The sequence below is a fragment of the Gopherus evgoodei genome, chromosome 6, assembly GCF_007399415.2.
Source record: "Gopherus evgoodei ecotype Sinaloan lineage chromosome 6, rGopEvg1_v1.p, whole genome shotgun sequence".
NCBI classification, from domain to species: domain Eukaryota; kingdom Metazoa; phylum Chordata; order Testudines; family Testudinidae; genus Gopherus; species Gopherus evgoodei.
In genome coordinates, this window is record NC_044327.1 from 102,239,672 (window position 1) to 102,265,598 (window position 25,927).

The following is a 25,927-nucleotide window of genomic DNA, read 5'->3' on the forward strand; positions in this document are numbered from 1 at the left end:
AGAAGCTACAAAAGGTTATTCATTCCTCTTTCATGCTTCATTCCTCTAGGTCAGTGGTTCCCAAACTGGGGTTTGTGAAAAGTTACAGGGAGTTCTTGGTGGGGGGTGGGTGGGATCCCTAATAGCGGACAGAGCTGTCACTAAGGACCCCGGGCAGCACAGGACCAGCAGCCCGGAGCCCCGGACTTGCAAGAGCTAAGCAGATCAAAGCAAGCATATCTATCACACTGAGGATCTAAACTTCAAGACTCATAAGAAATGGAAAGGGAGGTGGGTATTTTTTGCTGTTTTTAAAATTAAATAGGTAGCTGGTATTGTTTTTAAATTATTATGAAGAACAAGTTTAAGCTTTGTTGTAACGCGCATTGTTTGCCTGGACTGCTGAAGACCTCAATGCTTGTATAGGAGGGACTCTTTGAGTTGGCTTCTTAAATACCGTTATGCTGTTTTACATCTGATACTCCTTGATGAAACATAGGAGTCCCTTGTCTTGTAACAGGCTTACTCAAAGTGATACAAGCTACGAAAGTGAGATTTTGGAATAGTGTTGTCATCTGCATAATGTAATAAAAATACTGTAATGATAAATAATAAATAGTGTGTAATAAGCATGTCATAAAAACAATTATTTCCAAGATCACTGCTTTTATAATTTATACTCAGGTAAAAGAGAAAATCCCTGGAAATATTCATTTCTATGAGGGAGTTCGCCAGACTTGACATTTTAGTGAAAGAGGTTCACAGATTGTTAAAGTCTGGGAACCACTGCTCTAAGTTTAAATGTTTATCTGAACTATTGTCATCAAGTGCTTTCCTATGGGTCTCTGCAGGCTGGATTGTGTAACACTCCTAAGTCTGTCAAACATATTGCCCTATATGACCCTAAAGGTTGTAAAGAAATCTAAAAATGTACAAAGAATATAAACTGAAGAGTTTGTCTTGAATTTGCAAGCATCCCTGAAGTCCCTACCTGTTTTAACAGGTTGTTAACTCTTAAAAATGACAATTAAAATGGCAACAGTGTTCAACATTTCACTGCAAGTAATTTTTGAACCAATACATAGCACTCACATTTATCCACAAACCTACACTGCCCCAACACCTTCATAGAAGCCAAAAGCACTATTTTCCCCCATCCAGCTGCCAAACCCCCACCATAAAATTCTACAATATTTATGTATTGTTGATAAAAATACCTATGACACATTAAAAACTGAAAATGCAGAGACATTACAAAATAACTGGAATTTAACATTAAATAGATGGTCCTGTCCTGGTTTATTCTATTCCATATTTAATTCAATTATTTTTAATTTAAAAAACCTGCTGCAAGATGTTCAGTTTGCTGCATCAGAGTGCATAGAATCCAGGGACCCTACCAAAGAATATAGATCCATCTTGAGTTCATTTGGGCCTTGGACCTCATCCTTCAATGTTCAGACATCCATTGATGCTTCTTCACCAAGAGGATGCTTCTTCACCAAGAGGATATTTTAAATTAAACAGAGTTTGGACTCCTCATGATAAGAAGTAAAATTAAGTGTATTCTCATTTCCCTTTTTCTAATGTAAGGACACTTAACAAAAAAAAGGCATCTCACTGAGTTTAGTTAACCAAGATATTCAGGCAACTTTTTTCTCACCTAAGACCAACTAACATAGAAGTTACAAAAGGTTTACCACAAAAATGGGCCAAAATCGCAAAGTTTGGACCTGGATTTGAATCGTTCCAAAGTCTGAAGAGATTCAGATCCAGGGTTCCGTTCAGTCTTATTTATAGTGTCAAATTTTAAAATGTCCCCCTCCCAAAAAACAAAGCAAAACTGAGAATGAGAGGAAGGGCATGACAGTTTATTTGTGGAAACTGTACCGTTCTGATGTTGTACTGTATATAATATAACAGCTTCATTTTCTCTTGGATATGAACATTTCAGTACTGTTAAGTTCCTAAAATCTTTAATTGGACTAATGTAATTTTCTGAGAAGTCTTTTAACTGCTGAAGCTGAATGAATTTGACTACAGCCTCATATAATTAATTACCACATAAATATTTATTAAAACAGTATCTGGCTTAACCAAGCACAGGCTGAAACTCCAAACCTAACCCACCACTCTCTTAAGTAGACGTCTACCCCGATATAACGCGACCCTCGGGAGACCAAAAATCTCACCATGTTATAGGTGAGATCGCGTTATATCAAACTTGCTTTGGCCCCCCCGTTCCTTGTTCTCTGACCGCTCCCTCCAGAGACCCCCATTTGCATGATACCCCAACTGCCTAGTTTCCTGGTTTTTGTTTGTTTTAAGATAGCTCTTTACGTGTGTGTAAATTAAATTCAGTTTCGTTGGTTTTTGTTTACAGGAAGGAGACAAGATAAAGGAAAAATATTCTCATAGTGATCTTCAGAAAGTGAACTGGTAGGTTAAGGATAAAGTTCAGTCTGATTTCCTTGGTTTAGCTCAGACAACTGTTATTTTGAGACAGTGTTTGTGTGTGTATACACACAATCAACTTTGCAAAAATCCTTATACAAAAAAGTAAGACAATCGTTTAGTTAATTTCTAACTGGGTGTTATAAACATAAGAAATGCTTCCTGTTTCCTAGTCAGTTCAGCCATGACTGCTTTCAAACCATTTATACCACTGAACATCCCTGAAAATTTGTGACTGAATAAACCAGTGAATCACAGTAGAGTCTCAATTGACCATGTAGGTCTGTATTTGAATTTACACTGAACCAACAGCCAAACAATGAGCAATCATCTCCAGCTATCAAGTACACAAACAAGTGCTAGTCACTTTGCCTGTATACACGATCCCTTGACACATTTCATTCCTCTGCTTCCATTAGATTAGGTCTCCAGTCTCTACTCACAATAATGTATTCTAACATAAAATTCCTCACTATGTAATCATGGTAAGAAAGGGAATACACTGGTGCTGTACTCTTCACTTGTATTTTTAAGGTTCTGGCAAATGTAATAAATAGTCTTCATTTTCAATTCTAAGAAAGTGTGAATTGATTTTAAATCCTGCTTTTTTGAGCCAACATTTATCACAGGACAATACTTGCTGTGCCAATTAGATGGTGGCAGCTGATTATTTCAGTCAATATGAGATTTCACAATCTGTTCCTGTCACAGGCACCAACCCTTCATTCAGTCATAAAAATGTGGCTTACTAGAAAAGGAAAAATCAAAAGTCTAAAGGCACAAAGTCGCATAGCTGCTCTAGCAGGAGTTTGTAAACAGAGAATTGGTTCAATTTAGGAAATCCAAATCTAGGAGAATAAAAAGGCATCTGAAGCAGGCTTTTATCTAGCCAGCTTTCTTAAAGACCCAAAAGGTTTCAAGGTCTACAAAGTATGTACTAAAATATCATACTTCAAAAAGCAATAAGGCAAATAGTATAATCATTATTTCAAAAAAGTTACAATGGTAGTGTAGGCATAAACAGCATAACTTAGTTACAATGTGTGGTACTGTTTCTATTACATAGTCATATTAACCATTTCCTTCTAACTTAATTAGAGATTCAGCTGGGACTCCAGATGAACACAAAACCATTCTTGTACCACCAACAGTTGGCAACAGTTCCTCTATAACAGCGATTTTGACTCTGCTGCTTAAATCACTCTCATACTCTGAACAGTCCACAATTCAAAGTTAGGAGATTAAACACTGTCATACTTGTGAAGAGCTTCTTCTAACTTTTGCGTCACTTTTTGGAAAAAAAGTATTTGCTGTTTTAAGAAATGTTGCATTTGTGACTTAAAGTCCCTCACTCGAATTTGGTGGAAATGATGAATTTCTGCCAAGGTGGCAAAAGAAATAATGTTACAGCGATCTTGAATACCATCAGCCTTCTGGACCTCCATCTTCCCTTCTTCCACATGCCGCTTACTCTCCTTTACTTTGGTAAGGGCTCCTGTATAAAGAACAAAAAGGGAATATTGAACTAAATAGATTTAGTTAAACTAAATAGACTGAACTATAGATTTAGCTACTGTACTTTATCAATACACCTCTACTAGATATAACGCTGTCCTTGGGAGCCAAAAAATCTTACCGCATTATAGATGAAACCATGTTATATTGAACCTTCCATACTTAAATCTGCAGTGCAGTTATTACCTACCTCTCAGGCATTTCACACTTCTAGAAACTTGTATTTAGGATAACTTAAAACTCATTAGCTGTAAAGATACACAGCTGTAAACACAGTAATATCTGTGCCATATACTCTAGCTCTCAAAAATATGTAGACAATAAAACTGTTATCAGTGCTTTCTTACAAAAGTTTAACTGAAAAAAAGAGGAACTGATGTCAGTGACAAAGGTTCAATAAATTTAAACAAACTCGTGAAAGAGATCACTGAAACTGAACTATTATGCTACAGAACAGTGGTTTTCAAACTGTGGGTCATGACCCAGTACTGGGTCACGGAATGTAAGGCACTGGGTCATGGTGGCTCTGATCAGCACTGCCAACGGGGCAGTTAAAAGTCCCATCAGTGATGCTGCCCAGCTAAGGCAGGCTAGTCCCCACCTGTTCTGACACCGCGCTGCGCCCCAGAAGCGTCCAGCAGCAGATCCGGCTCCTAGGCAGGAGAATGGGGGGCATTGGGCTCCGTGCACAGCCCCTGCCCTGACCACCAACTCCACACTCCCATTGGTCAGTTTGGGTGGTGCCTGCGGGCAAGAACCGCCTAGGAGCCTCTTGCACGCCTCTGCCTAGGAGCTGGACCTGCTGCTGGATGCTTCCAGGGCACAGCGCAGTCCGCAGAGCCAGGACAGGCAGGAAGCCTGCCTTAACACCCACACTGTGCGGCTGACTGGGAGCCACCTGAGGTGCAAACATACGATAAGTAGCTGTAGTCACAGGGTTTTACCAATACAGAGTTGCTCTAAATACCTCAAAAATATACTATGGGAAGCATTACACAAGCAACTCTTTCTGACTGGATTGACAGATAATGAAGAAAATAGCTAAAAATAAGCTAAGATTTTATTTTGCTGAAGTTGGTTCTATGCCGTATCAAACCCAGGGTGGCTATAAATACTATATTTATATTTCAATATCTTAAATCAGTCAGTATGCTTTTCAGAGAAAGACAGAGAACACCTACATTAACAATGGGGAAAACAAAATATTGCAAGACACTGACTAGACAGATGAATCTTAAGCCCACATGAATGCCATTAGAATAGTCTTGAACATACAGAAGTCAGACTACATACAAAAGAAGATGTCATTAACAGACTTATCTTTTCAAATTTCAGTGAGTGTTCAAATATACCATTCAGCCCTTATGTTCTGCATAGAGGGGTTAAATACTTAATACACAAAGAACCTGAAAAGTTTGTTGCAATATATTCCTTTAAAAGCTAAGAAATACAGAGGTAGATAGTAAAATCTTTCTCCCCCACCCAGGTGAATACAGGACAAAGTACACTGTAGCAGTTCAGGCTAATTATCAATAAAAACAGATTAAAATACTGTTCCTGGAACTCGAAAACTTCCACTAGACATACTTGGATCTGGTCCACACTGCAGACCTATATCAGTATAATTACATCGCTCAGGAGTGTGCAAAGTCCACACCACACACAGTTATGCCAGAAGTAGTACTAGAGCGGCTCTGCACCAACTCCTACAACTTCATCGCTGCTGTAGCTCGCATGGATAATACATTCCAATGAAGAGGTGGGTATTGCACAAAACAGCTACTAAAACAATCCATTGGTCTCATATCCACTCCACCCTGGTCCATCTAAAAAAGTAAACCAAACCCCCTGTATGTGAGGCACAGCGCGCTATGGAGCACATGCCTATGCCTATAGACTGTCCCCTTCCAAGAGTCAGGTAGAATATACTTCTAAATCTCCATTGATTTCAGTGTTCTTTGCAAGCAATGACACTTCTTTCAGTGGAAAAAAAAAATGTAATTTGGGGCTTGTGCAGAAAGAAGCCAGATGGAATTGTTTAATTTGATCATACTATAGTTGCAATGTGGGAAATATTGTTATGTGAGATACAGAATATCCAAATAATCATCTTTCAATTTGATTTTAGAAACCTTACACACCAAGAATCATTAGTATTGCTAGATTTTTAATACTCACTCTATAGCACATGCTCTCCTCAAACAATTCCACAGTAATACAACTTCTCTATAATCTATAGTTCACACATAAACCAGACAATATTATAAGTGTAAAGAGTTTTAAAGTTATATTGATCATTAGAAACAAAATACAATTAGAAAAAAGATCCTAAGTAGAAATTTTAGCATAATTGATATTGTTGACCTCATGTAGCAGGATTCATGCAGGTACTATAACAGAATTCTCCATTAACATCTAGAAAAGATTATAGCCCAGGGTCAGCAATATATGTAATGAGTGCATATCCTTACATACGAACTTGTTGCTTTTTAAAAATTCACAGATTTAGAGTAATATAATAAGAAAGCAATTAACCTTCAACTAACCTAAAAAGAATAAAAGGGGAAAAAAGTCAGTTTGATCTCTATTTGATTACCAAAACCAAAGGTTCTATCTATTTTTAAACAGCATTAAGCAAACTGACATTCACTCAATAACATAATTTAGTAATGAGTTAAAACTGAGCCTAGTGAAATTAATCCTAACAAAAACTGATTTGCTTTTGCATTCTCAGTAATAACATCTTGCAATTATGTAGCACGTTTCAGCCCAAAAGGTCTCAAAACACTTCACTATAGCTCCATTTGGATCCACACAGATGGACCCAGCCTAACTGATTACAATGAGGCTCTGCACAAGCGATGTTAAGGTCCACTCATGCAGATGCAACTGCAGAATTGACTAGGGGCTATAACACTGATATACAGTCACATTTGGGGCTGATGACAGCATGGTATACTACTTGTTAACAACTAGGGAGGGGGAGAAGGCAGAGAAAGTTTGGCCAGGACACCAGGGCAAACCTTTACTCTTTATAATTTCTTTAATCTAAAATGCTGAGGCAAAGCAAAGAACATCATCAGGCACATTTAGTAATCAGGCAGGGCTGCAACACACTTTAAAAAAAAAAATGTCTGGAAGAAGTCATTGAGCTAAGGTGCATCAGGACATGAAGACTTCTGCTTAGCGTATGGGGGAGGAGAAAAAACAAGATGTTAGGATCCTTAAGTTATGGCATAGAGAATAATATGAAATATATTCACAGCAGTACAATATAATAGGAGTATTAGTATATTAGCAGAAGGGACATTACAATGGGGCTGATCTAAAATTGTGCACACTGATGCCTGTGCAGATATTAATTTTGGCATTTCCTAACTTTTTGAGTGCTTATTTTGCAACCATAACATTCTTTTAATGTATTTTTGTGTGTGTAATAGAATATTCAATCCTTTCATTTCTACATATAGTACCATTGATCCAAAGTATAGGATTATTAGCAGGAGAGATGGACTAGATGACCAAAATGTTTCTTTTCTACTTCCAGCTATTACAAATCTAGAAACACTTGCTCATGCCTCTAAAGCTTCTAGTTTAGTGAACTGAGCTTTTGTTATCCAGCTCTGAATTCAAGTTCTAGGAGATTAGGATCAGCCCTCAAATAGCAAAGAGGGCATGGATCAAAAGCCCTAGAAAAAACTGCATCACCGAACTGAAAAAAGGAGGGGAAAAATGATGGAAATGCTATTTTTTGTAATCCTCAATCCAAGGTCCAATGCTACACAGTCAGATGTTCAATGGATACCCCTTAGAGGCTTAAGGACCACAGGTTCCAGTAACAAAACCTCATGTTCTGATGTGGGGAGGGATAGCTCAGTGGTTTGAGCATTGGCCTGCTAAACCCAGGGTTGTGAGCTCAATCGTTGAGGAGGCCATTTAGGTACCTGGGGCAAAAATCTGTCTGAGGATTGGCCCTGCTTTGAGCAGGGGGTTGGACTAGATGATCTCCTGAGGTCCCTTCCAATCCTGATATTCTATGATGTTTTATTGTAATAAAAGAGGAGACTAGAGAATGCAATGATGTAACAGGATTTAATAATGAAGATTTATAATTGTTACTAGCAGCCAAGAAGACTGACAATTTAAAATTCATTCCAGAAATAAATGTTTCCAGTTGTGAAACGTATAACAAAAAGTTGCAACATCTGGTCCATACAGAAGCTCTGAGACAGCAAAAAAAAAAAAAAGTGGAATGAGACAGTAAAAGGGCTTGCAGTGCAAATGTCTGTGGCTTTGAGCAGAGGGGGAAGAGACAATATAATTCTCAAAACAAAGCAAAGAAAACCATAGTGAATACTGTTCAAATCAGGACAAAAATAAGTATTTTTCCCCCTTTTCCATGGAGGGTCCTTATCACATTAGAAATGCCACTGGATGCAGAAGCTATACAGAGAATGTATCATTCACTACTGAAACAGGCACCTGTAAGGTAAAACAATAACGCATTAACAGCATACAGCAACAATACAGGGTTCATGGGAACAATGATAGACCTAGGCCAGTTGGGAACAGCAGAGTAGTCAAAGGAAGATATCCTGGTCACTGGATAAGGAGTTTTTTGTTCCCTAAGTGACCAGAGATGGGGCTGTTCCAGGCTAATGAGAACACCTGACTCCAATTAACCTGCTAAAAGTCAGGTGAGGCAGTTAAGCACCTCACTCTAATTAAGGCCCCTCTGATGCTATAAAAGGGCTCACTCCAGTCAGGCCAGGGGAAAGGAAGTGTGTGTGAGGAACTGGGAGCAAGATGCTGAAAGGGTGGAGGTATGCTGCTGGAGGACCAAGAAGTATAAGTGTTATCAGACATCAGGAGGAAGGTCTGGTGGTGAGAATAAAGAAGGTATTTGGAGGAGACCATGGGAAGTAGCCCAGGGAGTTGCAGCTATTGTGCAACTGTACGAGGAGGCACTCTAGACAGCTGCAGTCCACAGAGCCGTGGGCTGGAACCTGGAGTAGAGGGCGGGCCTGGGTTCCCCCCAAACCTTCCAATTCCTGATCAAAGACAGGAGGAATTGGCCTGGACTGTGGCTTCTACCAGAGGGAAAGGTCTCTGGGCTGTTTCTCGACCCATAAGGTGAATCTGTGAGGTTAGAAAATCTGCCAATAAGCGCAGGACCCACCAAGATAGAGGAGGAACTTTGTCACAGTGGGTATACATTTCCTCTGAAAGATGGCACTTGAAGCAGCAGTGAATATTTTCTGACAGCATGGTGAGTCTTTGGTTCACTACCAACTTACAGGAAAGTGTACCTACTATCAAATCACCAATACCTGGTATTCCTAAACTTTCCCACCAAACTCTGGTTGTAGGAACTGACAAGGTAACACACTAATGTCCTGACCCTTCTTTGCTGCTCTGACCATAATATTTCTGCCTTATATTGGCAACTAAGCTGTGATTCTGCTAATATAGTTCAAGACAGACAATTTGAACAAGATATATTTCAACATGAGCCAGAGATAAAAGTGACAAATTAAAACTGGTCAGCTTACTTATTATAACCCTGCCTGTTTTCAGCAAATATCAGATTTTTATCAGTCAAGTGAAGTCCTTACTTTACTCTTCAAATTAGAGATTCCTTTCAAAACAACTGTACAAGAAGTATGTAACATGAGAAGCAGGGGCAGAATTCCAGCAAAAAAAGGGCTACAGGAATATCCTCCTCCACATTATGGTACCAATACCGCTATTATATGCAATACCATTTTTAATTGGAATCAGAGAAAAAAAAATGAGGAAAAGAAACAACAGTTGAGTGTTGCATGTTTTGCCTCTCATACAAGACCATAACCAGGCTTATAGAGCTTAGCTGTTCCTAAAGAAACTATCAGCGTGGCATCCAAGCCAGGCAACTTGGGAAGAGGACCAAACGCTCACTCAGTGCTCTTTTCTGAACTAGATAATACATTAACTTCAAACAACCAATGGACACATTTTGAGTGAGTAGTAAAAAGGCAGTAGCCACAGAATGACAGAGCTGGGAAAAATCAGGGGAGCTTGAATGTTCTGGCCTTTGTATCAGTGAAAAGTATGGCAAAAACAAGGAAAGCCACGTTCTTGAATACCTCCTTTGAGAAGTCCACCAGCCAATGAGCCTCAGTAGGAAATCCTTCCTGATGAGTCTGTGCAGAAGTACAAAGGTTCCTCAGAAATACTGCTCTCTCAAAAGCAAACTAAATTAGAGTCAGAAAACATGATGGTCTTTGAAGAAACTCTAAATTTAACAAAGAATATCTTTCAGTGGTTACAACTGTGAAATCTTGTGAAAATAAAAAGGTCTGTGTAATGATCCCTTATCCCTATCCAATCAGTAAACTATGCAATACAACTTGGTGGATTATTAGAGTAAAATAATGTAACTTTTTGCTGCCATCAAACTGACCCTTATTTTAAATCTGCAGGACTACTAGTAGGCTTCCCGGATTCCTCTTTGAATACTGAATAGTGTGCTTTTAAAGTGGTAACCTTCAATTCTAACCTCTCCTTTCCCTTGCCTGCTTTATATTAAAAACAAGCCATTTAAAATAAGGCCATTTCTACCATGTAAGGAGAATATAGATATCTATTCACTTACCATATCACTTTTATGATATTGTATACAAAGTTGCAAAAATGAAAAATGCAATTTGAAACAGGCTTACTTCTTTCTTATCTAGGATCCAAACCCTCAGACTATTTTACTGCAATGTCTGGCCTAGAGTTCTGAAAAGACAAACACTTGGTAGCCCATGAATGCATACATGAAGCTTAATGATTTTATTTTTTTATTTATTTTTTACCTTTCACTCTCAAAGGACAAAAAGGTTTTTATGTGAGGTATTTGTCCCACTCACTAGAAGGTTCTGAGAGCAGAAGCGAACTCTCAGTAAAGGCTGAGAGCAAATTAACCTTAAACTGCCTGCTCATACTTCACAGAAGAGCTACCTGAATCTGCATATTAAGTTTCCTCAGTAATAGCAGCCATGATAAAAAGTGACAAAGAGCCCTGTGGCACCTTATAGACTAACAGACATATTGGAGCATGAGCTTTCGTGGGTGAATACCCTCTTCATCAGATGCATGTAGTGGAAATTTCCAGAGGCAGGTATAAATATGCAGGCAAGAATCAATCTAGAGATAATGAGGTTAGTTCAGTCAGGGAGGCTGAGGCCCTCTTCTAGTAGTTGAGGTGTTCACACCTCGGGAGGAGAAACTGCTTTTGCAGTTGGCTAGCCATTCACAGTCTGTTTAATCCTGAGCTGATGGTGTCAAAATAGCAGCCATGACATCCACCCCAAATTCACAGTCCATTGTTTATCATAAAGGATTTAAAATCCCTTCTCCACTGGAAAGTGCACAGCTTCCTTGGTGAGCATAGGGTCCGAAGCAAGCAATTACTGCAAAAGTGAAGACATTATACAGATATAATAATTATAGTCCTTACAGTTGCAAAGAAAGCCCACTGAAACAGACCAATACATCCAAGCATTGTTGTTTTCCTGAGTCTACAGAGAGCTCCAGTTCCTCTGCTACACAGGTTTGCCAACCAAAAGAGCCCCAAACTAATCCAATTCTAGACAATGTTCGCAAGTGTTGTTGTACCTGTGTTAGTCCCAGGATATTAGAATACTTCACCCACTCTCTCTCTTACTAGACAAACTTCTGAGTTACATAGAGCTTTTGAGATCTGAAGAAGGGCTCTGTGTAGTTTGAAAGCTTGTCAATCCAATGACATTACTTCACCCACCTTGTCTCTCTAATTCTAGACAGTCTCACTACACCTGTGCAGTAGGGTGAACCGTCAAGAATTATGTCAATTTCATGTTAATCCCAGATATTGTACATGGGTTTACAACAGTCAAGTTTTAGCCTCTACTCTAGTCAGCTTCCTCATATTAAAAGAGGAATATTAGCCGTTCACATGCATATTGTGAGGATTCACCTTCATTAACATTTGTACAGTACTTTGAGATCCCACAGACAATGCAGTTGAAGCTAAATATCATCAAAGGACCTTTTACAATTCCCATTTACTTTCTTAAAATGGAATTTAAAAAAAGGAATATACTCTCCTCTTGCACTTCAAAATGAAGGTATGAAGTGGTACAAGGGATTTCACTATTGACGGACTGTTTGCTTAATGTCATCAGCCCAGATTAGAGAAAATTGCTCACAGTAAATTAACACCTTGCATAGTCTGTACATTAACCAGGTTATAACCCCAAAAATAGCTTAATAGGGTTTTTTGACTTAAATTGAAAACAGAAAACCTCTCTCAGTCTTAAGTGTGAATAGACAGCAAAGCTGTCACAATGAAAAACTGAAAGCACAGTAATGAAGAAGGAACCAATTACTACCCTACCTAGAACCTGACTTTGGAGTCAAAGGGGTTAGATACATTGCAGTTAAGACACCCAGGGCTGGCCCATGCCAGCTGACTTGGGCTCGCGGGGCTTGGGCTAAGGGGCTGTTTAATTGCAGTGTAAACATTCAGGCTTGGGCTGCAGCCTGGGATCTAGGACCCTCCAACTGTACCAACATCTATGCCACAATTACACAGCCCGAGTCAGCTGACACAGGCTAGCCACAGGCATCTGGCTGCACTGTACACATACCTACAGAGAAGGAAGCAATTTGTCTTCAACACCACAAGGTGAAAATAGTGACTTACCTCTTCAGAGCTAGCCAACAAAATTTATACACCCAGGGTCGGTGCAAGGATATTTTGCGCCCTAGGCGAAACTTCCATCTTGCGCGCCCCCTCCCCCCCCAAAATCACATACATTATACACAATACACGGTCACAAAATTGTGCCCCAGACCTTTTTTTTTTTTTTATCTGCCATGAGGCTGCATCAACTGTAAACGAAAAAAAATGAAATTTTATTCCTATCAGCCCTTTTTCTTGTTCACTATTAAAAGTAAAGGATAGAGAATGCATGTCACTTACTATGATTAACTATTTGAATTTCATCAACTGTTTGACGTAAATATTGATTAAGAGATCAAGATGACTTTCCCTTAAAATTAAGCAAAGTTATTCACATATGTAAATGTCTGCAAGACTGGGGCCCAATTCAGCATACTAACATCATAGAGTCTGCAGTGACATAATAGTTAAGCGTGACTTCTTTCTTTTTGATGCCTGCTTGTTCATCAACTGCTCACAATGATATTAGAAGAAAATAGTTATACTCAAAACCTGAAAGGACTAATGTTGTACTAACCATTTAAATTTGCACTATGATTCACTACTCAATGATCAGATCAGGTAGGGGATTCCTTACATTGGGTGCATTTCCAGTCACAGCAGGTCTGATGTTCATAGGAAACTGCTACACATATTCCAGTGCAAAAGGTTAGTAAAATCAGCTTCACACCTAGATCCAATTCAGATACCATGCAAATAATAAAAGGTGATTGATGGAGGGGTTTAAAAGTTCTATGGTTTCCAATTTTTTTCTAGACTTAACGGTTACATTAATTCAGTTTATATGTAGCCAATTGATGTAGAGAGCAGATGGTGTTAAATGAGTGTCTATTTTTAAAATGCCTAATGTAAATAAAAATTGTACATATGTGATTGTAATCTTGTCCTTCCCACACTCCCACTCTTCAAATGTCATTTGTCTTCTTAGGGTATGGCTACACTCGCAGCCATGGAGCGCTCCCGTGGCAGCGCTTTGAAGTGCAAGTGTGGTCGCAGGGCCAGCGCTGGGAGAGAGCTCTCCCAGCACTGCAGGTACTCCACCTTCTCGTGGGGATTAGCTTACAGTGCTGGGAGCCGCGCTCCCAGCGCTGAGGCAGTGTTTACACTGGTGTTTTGCAGCGCTGTAACTTGCTGCGCTCAGGGGTGTGTTTTTTCACACTCCTGAGCGAAAAAGTTGCAGCGCTGTAAAGCACCAGTGTAGCCAAGACCTTAGGAAGTAAGCTCTTTGGGGCAAGGGCAGTGTCTTGATGGCCCCTAATACAATGGACTCTGAATCACAACTGTGGTCCTTTGGTGCTACAGTCATATAAATATTAAACACAGATTTAAGAGACCTCTGCAGATATACTTAGTATCACTGATTACCTTGTGATGACTGACCTCCCTTCTGCCACTATGCCTCATCTTTATTAAAAGTACACTTGACAATGTACATTATCAATGGAAACAGCTAATTCGAGATGAAACATTTCAAAGTCCACAAAGGTAAATATATCACTTTTGACAAGTACCATCACCAATAAGAATTTTTAATTAGTCTAAGCTGCAGCATAAGACTAAACAAGTATCTCAAATCAGCTATGATGACTACAAGTGAGAGCAAGATAAATGAAAGGAACTCTAGAGAAATATCAGCCTATTAAACATTCTACCTCCAGCTACAAAAGGGGGGAAAAAAAAAACAAAACTGCTGTGCAACAACAGTGTGTAACAAGCTAGATGGGTTTGCTTTTCAGTTTCATTCAAAATTCAACTTCAGCAATTTTAAAATAAATGTATATCCTATCCTAAGCTATGCTAGACCTACATGTCATTTTCAGCAAAGGGTCTTGTCCTGCAAACATTTAAGCACATGCTTACATTTTACTCAAAAGTAGTACTATTGACTTTATATACAATATGCCTGGAGAGGCATCTGTCATAATATAATCATACAATAACCTATTCTTATACAGTGCTTCTCAGCAGATCTAAAAGCACTTTACAAAGGAGAGCAGTATCATCACCCCATTTTACAGATGGGGAAACTGAGGCATAAAGAGGCAAAGTGATTTGCCCAAGGGTCAAGTACACAGCAGGCCAGTAGCAGAGCCAGAAATAGAATCCAGGTCTCCTGAGTTCTAGTCCAAAGCTATATCCACTAGGCCACATTTTAGATGGCAGTGTGCTAATGGCATAACAAAAGCTCCAGCTAGTTGCTGCTGTTTCTATTTTCCTTTCTTACTCATGTTCCCTCTTGAATCTCTCTTGAATTGTGTACCACATCCCACCAGGCTGGCACTGCTTAAGTGTCCAGTTCTAAGATTGGCTGCCTTTTCAAGGTCTTTGACACCATTTTGGACAATGACTTACATTTTCAGAAGTGACTAAGGACTTTGGGTGCCCCAGTTTGAGCACACAACTTGAGACACTTTAAATAGGCCTGAATTTCAGCTATGTTCAGCACCCACCCTCTGAAAATCAGACTACTATAAGTGGTCTCAAATTAGGCAACCAAACCCACTATTCACTCGAAAATACAAGCCACTATGTTTTGCAGAAATTGTACAGTATATGCATAATCTGGCATACATTATCTATATATGAATTCATAATCCTAAAGCAGCACATGAACAGACTGATGGTCTCAAATTCCAGTATATAGTTCTTAGCTTCTCATGTCTCTTGTGACATGAGGACTTTGTGTTTGACAGTGTCTATGAAACCACAGTACATGACTGATTATACTGGCATGGACTGGCTTTTTTCATGATCAGTTGTCTATGGTGAGGGCCCTACCAAATTCATAGCCATGAAAAATGTGTCATGGATCAGGAAATAAGCCCTTCCCTGTGAAATCTAGCTATTGCAGGAGAGGCAGAAGTGCAGGGCGGGAGGCACCTCAGCCAGGGGCTCTTGGGCTCCAGCTGCTAGTCTCTGGGCTGGGGAGGTCAGACCCACTTCCGGGTGCCTCCCTCTGCTGCAGGAAGCTCCGCAGCTGGGCAGCAGCCCTAGAGCTTCCTGCAGCCGCAGGAGATTCATGGAGGTATGTCTAACCTCCCCCATATTTCCGGGAGCACCCCAACTGGGGATTCCCAGCTGCTCCTCCTATCCCTTCCCATCCTGGGTGGGACTAGCAGCTAGGAGTCCCCAGCTCGAGCACTTCCAGCAGCACAGGGGAGATCAGACACCACTGCATCTCAGGGACCCTCCTGCAGTTGCAGGAAGTTCTGAATGCCACACTCACTTTTGTGCTGCCATCCCACTACAACAGCTTTGCGAACCCCCTCCCAAACTCTCTTTTGGGTCAGGACCCCCATGGTCCATACAACACCATGAAATTTCAGGTGTAAACATCTGAAAACATGAAACTAATTTTCAAATCCTATAGCTGTGAAATTGACCAGAACAGACCCTGAATTTGGTAGGGCCCTACCTATGACAAATCGTTGTTCTTCCAGGATTTGAAATGGCAAGTGTCTGTTACTGTTTGTTTCCTCTGAAAAGAGCTGATCACTACTTAGATCAGGGGTCTCAAACATGCAGGCTGCATGAGGCCCACCACCTCTTCCCATGCCCCCCCCCGTTATTTCCTGAAGCCACCAAGCTCCCCACCCCCGCCCCCAAGCGCACCGCATCCCTGCTCCTCTGCCTACCTCCAGGCTCTTCCCTTAGTGCTTTCCACGAGGGACAGCAGAGAAGCGGGGAGCCATACGCTCAGGGGAGAAGGCAGAGAAGAGGCTGGGCAGGGGCAGGGATTTGGGAAAAGGGCTTGGAATAGGAACAGGGCAGGGGCAGGGCCTGGGCCTCATGGAAGGGGTGGAGTGGGGGCGGGGCCGGGGGTAGCTTGCAGGCGGGTCAGTGATGTGGCCCTAGGGCCAAAGTACTAGTCCTCATGTGGTCCTCGTGATGATTTGAGTTTGAGATCCCTGACTTAGACTCAGGGCTCCCCAGAGGATTCAGGGGGCCTGAGGCAAAGCGGGGGAGCTGCGGCGCTTGTACTCACCCGGCGGCGGTCCAGGTCTTCGGTGGCATTTTGGTGGGGGGACGGGGGAGGGGCCTTCAGTCGCTCTGCATCTTCGGCAGCACTGAAGGGCCCCCCGTTGCCGAAATGCCGCCCAAGACCTGGATCGCCATCGGGCCAGGGCTCGCAGGCCCCGGGCAAATTGTCCCACTTGCCCCCCCACCCCCCCCGGCAGCCCTGCTTAGACTGTAAGGGATTGAGGGCAGAGACTGTCTTTTTGTTCTGTTTTGTACAATGCCTAACTCAATGGGGTGCCAGTCTATGATTGTATCCTCATAGCATCTAGGAGTTCCAAACAGACAGGTCCTACGAAAAGGGACAGACATAGCTTCCTTCCTGTCAGAGTGATGCCACTAAGTCTACCAGCACTTTTGAAAATGCTCTGACTAACTCAAAAGACAACTACCTCTACTGAAAGTGCTTCATCTATGGATGGCAGCAAAGGAATGTTCTGTGAGACAGAATAATAGGAATGTGCAGATATGCCCCCTTCAAATCTATGGAAGATCTATAGTAAATGCTGCTTTTATTGATGGCTACAATGGTGAGTGTCTCCGTCTTGAATGCTGATTTCCTCAGGAATTTATTGAAGTCATCAGATCCGGGTGGACTGGTGAAGGCAGCAGCAGGAGGTAGTAGGGGCATGCTACAGTTAATAGCAGTGACTTGATACAGGGTAATGCCAACGAGGGGAATTTTCCAAAACAAAAAGATTAGCATAAATTTCCCCCTCTTTTCTTGAAATAATGTTGTCACTCTCCAAAATTTTACAGTGAAACAAATCTGATTTAGATGAGTCTTTCCTTGTCATAAAAGACACACAACAAAAACTGCCCTTGCACTAAAGCTGGAAGTGTATTACAGTGATACCTGTGAACTCTGGTTCCTCAGATTTTACCAGAAATCTGTGATTCCAACATGGACTTTATAAATACCTCTCTTTCAAATCAAACTGTTTTGCCTTTGTTCTGAGGTGGTATTCCAGAAAGCAAAAACTTGGAGGCATGTGATTTAGGAAAAAACAAAAGATGAATTTTTCTACCATGGTGGGTGGCAATTCATGCCCTGCATCTTCTGTACAGAATGCATTAGTGATTAGATTACATTAGGAACTGACCTATCAGGGTCAGGAGTCTAGTGTGGATAGCATCTGTACTGTAAAGTTAAAGTTAAGGTTATCTAAATAAGATTTAACATAAAAGTTTTATGTATGTGAAAAATGTTACTGGTTACACAGTTCTTTTACAGTATATGACAGGGGTGTCCAAACTTACTGATCATCTGAGCCACATACGATAATTTTCAGAAGTTTGAGAGCCATAGCACATGCCTGCCAGGGTTGAGGTTTCTGCCTCATGAGGTGCCCCTGTCCCAGCTCCTGATGAAGCCCCTACCCCCACCACAGGACAGAAGCTCCCCACATCTGGTAGGCAGAGAACCGTGAAGGGTGGGGGGGCTCCACAAGCCACAATTCAACTGCAACAGAAGCTGCTTTGGCCACGCCTTCTATTGAAGGATACTTTCTTTCCCACCAATGAATCCCAGTGTCTTACAAACAACATTCAGAAACTCTGAAACAGAGTTACATCTCACGGCGAAGGTGGTAGCTACGAGGACAACAGTGAACAGAAGAAGAGGAAGAATATGAAATTTTAACTAAGAACACTGCAGCAAACTATTACACTCGCCGAAGTAGATCCTTAGGCTATGTCTACACTACAAGTGCTACAGCCCCATAGCTACAGCAACATCATAGTTTAGACATCTAGTACAGCCATCAAAGGGGTTTTTCCATCACTGTGGTAAATCCACCCCCTCAAGAGGCGGTAGCTAGATTGACAGTGCTTTCTATACAGCTGGGGTTGGGGGAATGGGGGAGATGTGCTAATTTTTTACACCTCTGAATGACTGATAGTGCTGTCTATACAGCTGGGGGCGGGGGGGAAATGGGGGAGATGCATGAATTTTTCATACCTCTGAGTGATGTAACTAAGTTGACCTAGAGTTTTAGGTGTAGACCAGTCTTAAGTGTCCAGCCATAACAGACAAGACATCAGCTGCTTTCAATATCTAATTCAAAATCTTGCACCGTAAAGCGCACATAATACAAGGTTAGGCTGTGAAACCTCAGGAAAGTCATTCTTGCTCTGTGACTCAGTTTGCTCATTTGTAAATGAGATTATTTCTAAATGAGTTCTTGTAAATACTGTTTGTAAAGTGCCTTGACAGGTTGGGATGAAGCAATTATAACTGTATTATGTTCTCAGGTAACTTCAGATTAAATCTTTAAAAATTAGTTAAACTGTTTTAAAGTATTAATTATACTAATAGATGCTTTTACAGCACTTAATTTGCAGGATGTTTTGTAAACAAACGCAATGATCTTCAACATATCTGTACCATAGGCAGGTATTAATTCCCATTTTGTAGATGAAGATGACTGTCTTAGGGCCCAGACCTGTGGCTTTTAGCCAGTCAGAATTCCTACTTCAGTGGTATGGAATGAAACTTTTGTATTATTGCATTTAAGCTCAGTGGCAGTTCTGTCTGAGTAAATGCAGCAGGCTTTAATTGAAAACCACTGATTCTGACTGAGCTAGGAGTTCCTGATTCCTACATCTGACCACAGAGAGAGAGAGATTGAATGGCATATTACCTTTCTGGACATGGATGATGTCTGGGAAGTTGGCCAGATGCCCCTGATATAGTGCTAACAAATCCATCACAGGGTCAAGGTCCTGTCGGGGCTGCTCTGCAAAGAATTCCCCAATGGCATCGTAAGCTTCCCCCGTGAAGGCAAGGGCTTGGTTGAGGTTGGCAGAAAAGGCCTGCTGGTCCAGCTCGAAGGCCTGACTGAGGCCCTTGAAGGAGTGCCCCACCTTCTGGTACTCCTTCTTGAAACCAGTGACCTGCTTACGGGCAAACTCATTGGCGGTGTGGGTGAGCTGCATGGTGCTCTCATCCATCTTCTTGGTGAAGCTCTTGAAGCCATCCACCCGGCTCTCCACCTCCTGTAGATCCAGGACAGCTGCAGGGCCGGTGGGGACACTGATGGTCAGGAAGAAGTTGGCGCCCACCATCTCGTCCTTCTCAGCTTTGCGCTTGCCCTGCTTCCAGGCCTTCTCATCGGTGCTGGGGCAGGTGAGGAAGTGCCTGAAGGCATCGCACTGAGCCAGCACCGGGTGGCTGCACATGTGGTCCATCCACCAAGCCAGGCCCTTGCGACGCTTGGAGATAAAGTCCTCCTCAAAGCGGCCCGTGGCCTGCTTCTCAGGCAGGTGGGGCACAGAGATGACAGGGAACTTCTCTGCCAAGCGCCCGTAGAGCCAGTCAAAGTGCTTGTAGCGGCGGTGCACCTGCTGCCCGGTGTGGCTGGGTACCAGCTTGTAGGCGATGTAGCTCTTCATGCCCTTGAATTTGGTCTGCTTGGTGGGGTCCTCGATGGAGCACTGGAAGGGGTAGGGGTTCTCCTGCCATTCGGGCCCCCAGGGGCCCAGCACCACACACAGCTTGTCCCCGTCCTTCACGAAGCCAGAGGCCTCGCCCAGTACAAAAGCCTCCCCGCCCGACTTCACGAAGGTGGAGAAGCGGTTGAGGTTGCGGCTCACCGTGGCTGAGCTCTTGGCCCCGCCGCCGGGGTGGTGGTGCGGGTGGCCGGGCTGCTGGCTGTTGCGGGAGCCCAGCGAGAGGTCCGAGCGCGTGGAGAGGCGGTACCGGGCTGAGGCGGGGCCGCCGCCCCCCGCCGCATCGTAGTCCGGGTAGGAGCTGTCCAGTACGCCGGGCTCGTCCGCCACCGTGGAGGTGTCGTCCCAGTCATCGTCCCAGTCGTCGTCGCTGCCCTGGCCGGGCTGGTAGGAGCCGCTGTAGGGCGCGGGCGGCAGCTGGAAGGGCTCGGCCGCCGCCGGAGGGGGGAGCTGCTGGACGGGCGCGCTGAAGGCAGCCGGGGGCACCAGGGGCTCGAAGCCGCCGGGGGGCAGGTTGGCGTAGCGGGCCCCGGCGGCAGGGGCGGGCGGCTCGGCGGCCGGAGCCCGGATCACCTGCACGTAAGAGGCCGGGAAGAGGCCGCGGTCGCCGTGGCTGTTGACCCCCTCGAGCCAGCCCTCGATGTCCTGCTCGCTGCAGAGACTCAGCACCTCGTGCTCCCGCAGCGAGATCTCCCCCGGGTTCTCCGACCTGAAGTCATAGAGCGCCCGGGCCCGCAGCGCCATGGCCCCGCCGGGCAGGGGCCGGACCCAGCCCTGCCCTCCCGGGCAGCCCGGCCGCTTCCCCGTGCTGCCTGCGGCGGCGGCGGCGCCGCCCGCTGCTCTCCCCGGCGGTGGGGGCGGGCGGCTGGCTCCGCGGCGCTGCGCTCACAGCGGCGTCTGCCCCCGGCTCGGTGCTGGACCTTGCGCCTTGCAGCGCGGCGGCTCCCAGACCCCGCTTCACCCCAGCGGGGGGAGCAGGGGGGCCGGGCTGGGGACTGTCCCACGTAACCAGTTTCGCAGGGCCGAGGAGCCGAACGCAGAGCGGCCGCCCCCATCGATGGGCTGCTTCCCTTCGCCGCCTGCCCCCTGCTGTCCAGTCTGGCGGCGGCGCGGGGACCGCTGCGGGCGGAGGAGACAGGCCTTCTCAGCGCTAGGATGGGGCGGGGATGCCAAACCCGGCAGCGACACGCGCATTTCCAGCCATTGACAGCGGGAGAAGCGTTCGGGTCTTACACGCTTGCGGCGCCTGCGTTTGCCTATTGATTCGTTTGTTTCATCAGTATACGAAATTACAAAATACAGCTTCCATCCTACGCGCCGGGCCTCTCTTTCTTCAGCTTCGCTACATGAACGAATGTAATACCACAACCACCGCCTGCTGTCACAGCTGTACCCGCCAGACGGTAGAACCCCTATTTTATTTTGTGAACAAATAATGCAGGATTGAGGAGTTCCTAAAAAGAAAAAAACTGACCATCTCAAAATTGCTATAGGAATGGGGCATGTATTGCGATAGGGTGCATTTCATTGCTGTCTTGTCTTTCAGAGTGATGCAATGTGACGTTCAGTGCATCAGAATGTGAAGGGATGTCCAGTTGTTCTTCATTGCCATCACCTTATGTTATTTTTCTTTCATTGTGAAAAATGGTTTATGTGATTGATGGCAAGACTGGTGTTCATAAAAAATCAAGATTCTGTTATCCTTGCAACCACCCCCATCTTCAGCCTCCTTCCTCCATAATATCTTGCAAAAAAGAAAGAATGAAGGATTTGTTTTGCAGCACATCTGGAAGATTAACAAATCCAGGCTCTGGTAGACCCAATGAGAAAGTAACACATTTCAGTGAGGTTCTAGCTGGAGCCGACCTGCTGATCTCAACTCTCCCACTATGTCTTGTGGAAAGAGAGGCAATCTTTCAGATAATCGAGGCACAAACAATTTAGGCCATCAGTGGGACTCTGCTGAACACATGGGTCCGCCAGCTCACAGCTCATTACAGGAGCAGGGCTTTAGGTTATGAGAACCAGAAGTTAAACTGCCTGGTCTAGTTTTAATTTTATGTTGAGTGAATTGCTGAAAATACAGAACCAGCATAAATGGCTGAACAGGTATTTTATATTTTTAAAATTGTTCCAATTGTAACAATCTGGGTATTATAAATAAAGGAGAAGGTTTTTTTAAAAATATGATTTCTTTTATAACTTTCTAATGAATTCTCCTTCTCATCTTTGTGTAAAAAGAGTCTTTTCTGACTTTGGCCAGTATTTCCTTTTCTCCTCAGAGTAATAAGAACCTAAATTGAATAAACAGAACTTCAGTAAAATTGTTTTTAAATTATAAATGAAGTTAAACATGATACAGTTGTAACTTTTATAACATCTCATTACTGTAAAACAGAGTTGCAGTAGTTTAAATATTTTACATCACTTTTAAATTCTGAAATGTTTAAAAATTCAGCCACTTTAATAGTATCCATTTGTTGCTAGTAGTTCTTTACATGCATCTACGTGCTACTGTTTAGGCTTATTTTCCATAGCTAGCAGTAGCACTTCGTTTATATTTTCACTTATGTTTGTTTGCTTTATTGCTTTTTGCCTCTTTTTTTTTTTTAATTTGCCAGTTGCGTGTGTCTTACTTGCTTTAACAAATATCTTCAGATGGGCAGAACAAAAAAGGCGACTTTATATTACATCTGTTTGGGTTTGTTTGCTTTTTTTTAAAAAAAGTTTATTGCTCTTTTTACTTAAAATCAACTGCTGGATCTATCTGTCTAGAAACAGTTCGAAATTATTACTTGCTATTTGCACAGTGCCAAAAATTTGTTAGGCTCTTTACAGAACAAAGAATATTGTCTTTGCCCTATAGAATTTACAGTCTCATGACACAATGAGAGGTAGTAAACAGTAGGTGGAGGGGACTGGGAGGACATGGGTCACAATAATAAGCACAATAAGGTTACTCATTTATATGTATGGATATCATGATTATTCCATAAAAGTCTGGTTTGCAGTTTTCTGGGGGGATAAATTCACTTCTTGTAGTCCAATACGCCACAAATAGGTTTCTAGGAGAGAGATGAGAGGAAGGGAGATGATGTCATGAATAGCTGAGATAAATTATTAGTTAGGGTATCTGGAATCAGCATAATTGTTTGGCTATATCTAGCAAATACCAGTTGATCTATTTGCCATTTGTGCAAAACAAAACCTAATAATTCATGCCCTAAGGTATCTACGGCTGCCTAGATATCATTCACATATAATAACTCCTCGCTTAACATTGTAGTTATGTTCCTGAAAAATGCGTCTTTAAGCGAAACAATGTTAAGCGAATCCAATTTGCCCATAAGAATTAATGTAAATTGCGGGGGAGGCGGGGGTGTTAGGTTCCAGGGAAATATTTTTCAACAGACAAAAAACTATATATAAAATACAATTATCATTGCTGTGTACAGTGTTAAATTGTTTGTTTAAAACTTATACTGTGTGTATATATACACACATACACACACAGTATACATTTTAAACAAACAATTTAATGCTGTGTACAGCAATGATGATTGTGAAGCTTGTCTGAGGTGGTGAAGTTAGAGAGTGGATATTTCCCAGGGAATGCCTTACTGCTAAATGATGGACTAGCATTTGGCTGAGCCCTCAAAGGTTAACACATTGTTAATGTAGCCTTGTACTCTACAAGGAGCGCGAATAGAGGGAGGGAAGACAGCATGGCAGACAGAGAGAGACAGAGAGACACACCCTCATACCTTCTCAGGCATCCTTTTCTTGCTTACAAGCCTGACTCCAGTCAAGTTGAAGATAGTGTTACATTTCAGAGCTCTTTTTCTCAAATGCTTCAGCATAAAATTGTGGTGCTTTATTTCTGCAGCAATCCAGTGCCTACCTCAGTGCACCATCACTGGTTTCTGGTGCTTGATACTCTTTTGGTGCTAAGTTTTTGTTTGTTTATTTGTTTTTGTTTTTTTTTCCTGAGCATCCTTTTTTCTTTGAATTTTGATGTCTCTTCTATTGGTTCCCCAGTGCTATCACAGTACTTTCCTGTCAGTATTGTTTAAGGGGTCCAATACCAGCATTTCCTTGGTGTATCATTGCTAAGTCATCCCAGAGGGGTCTCCTGTAAATCCAACATGAGGCTAGCCCAGAGTGCTTTAAATTGTTAACTCTGGAAGCTTTTGCTTGAGTTAGCCAATACTAATGAAAGCCTGGACTGTGTGTCAGAGTTGCCCACAGTGGCAAAAACCCAACTCCCTAGTAGCTAGCCCAGTGGAACAGCTTCATCCTTGAAGCACCCTTACCATCATCCGCCATCCAAGGGCTCCACTTAGAATCTCAATATTTGAAGACAGTGGTACTGAGCACTGGCCTTCACATGAGAGACTAGGGAAAGAGGCACCAAGAGAGAGCCAGTAGCTCCCCAATATTATTCTGTTGAAGTCCCTGACTTGAGACAGCTCTGTATCCAGCCCTCTGGATTTTCCCCTCCAGCTTCCATGTGTTCAAAGTAGATACAAGGATGATAATTCCGGATATCAGTACATGCTTGGTGATCCAGTCCAGCCACTATTCTTCCTCTATGAGGCTGTCACAAAGCTCTCCTGTACTGGCTTTGAGACATTCCTTAGCTGTGTGTGTCAGCAGTTGTCAGAACTCTTAGCACTCTTTGAGCACAGTTCTCACCAAGACCAGTTACCACAGCCTTTGAGTAAATGCTTTCAGCACAAGAAGCTCTGGCTTATACACAGACAACACTTCTCTTCTGCCAAATGTAGAAACATGGGAACTGCCTAATGGATCAGACCCATTGTCCATATAATCCAGTATCCTGTCTCTGACAGTGGACAGCATCAGATGTTCCAGAGGAAAGTGTAAGAACCCTGCCTCCTTAACTCTCCAGCTTGGGCTGTCTCTCACAATCCTTTGCTAGTGATAAGCAGCAAACCCCTCCAGGCACTACTATCACTCAGCTCAGCAGCATGTGGAGCCCCACACCCATCTAGACTGCATGAATGCTCTGAAAGCCACTCATGAATCACGCAGAGAAAGGCACCAGCCAATTCCCCTCCGCTTCCCAACCTTGTACCCTAGCACTGTACTGTCCTGCCCTGGTCAGAAGTCTTACCAGTGTACGTTTATTACCCAATTTGGACCTCCCTCAGTGTGGAGAGGACATGCACCAGCGTTTGTACCTGAACTAAGATTTCCCAAGCACTTCAAACCACACTGTTTTAGATAAAATAGATGTATTAACTAAGGAAAGATAGATTTTAAGTGATTATAAGTGGTAGGCATAAGAGGTCAGAGATAGTTACCAAAGAAAATAGAAGATAAGCACAGAGTCTAAATCTTAGACCTTATTACGCTAAGCAATATTTAGATCAAGCAATTTTCTCACCCCGCTGAATGTTCCCAACCTACCTTCTCTAGACCGTTCATTATTTTATCTCCTTTTAAAGTAAACAATCCCATTTTTTCTCCCAATATGAGTTTTCTGTGACCTTGATTATTCTTGCCTCAGTTCTCTGTATCCATTCTACTTCAGCAATGTCCTTTTTGAGATCGGTGACCTATACTGCACACATTGTTCCAGATGAGTCCATCCCATTGATTGATGTAAAGTCATTATAACATTATTCATATTGTTAATCATCCCATCCTTTAGGCATCCTAAAATCTTGTTAGCTTTTTTGACTGCACAGGTTCTACAGTGATGCCCAGGTTCCTTTCTCGAGCTTATACAGTAAATGT

At 42.7% G+C, this 25,927-nt stretch overlaps 1 protein-coding gene across 1 annotated transcript; it reads right to left on the reverse strand.

The window, feature by feature from the left end:
- Positions 1–1,829: 1,829 nt before the first annotated feature.
- SNX18 (sorting nexin 18) lies at positions 1,830–20,944 on the reverse strand. Its single transcript, XM_030567256.1, has 2 exons — positions 19,357–20,944; positions 1,830–3,928 (listed from the first exon to the last, which is right to left on the reverse strand). Exons 1-2 carry the CDS (start codon positions 20,906–20,908, stop codon positions 3,675–3,677), a joined length of 1,806 nt encoding a protein of 601 aa, XP_030423116.1. The 5' UTR covers positions 20,909–20,944; the 3' UTR covers positions 1,830–3,674.
- Between the last annotated feature and the right edge of the window lie 4,983 nt (positions 20,945–25,927).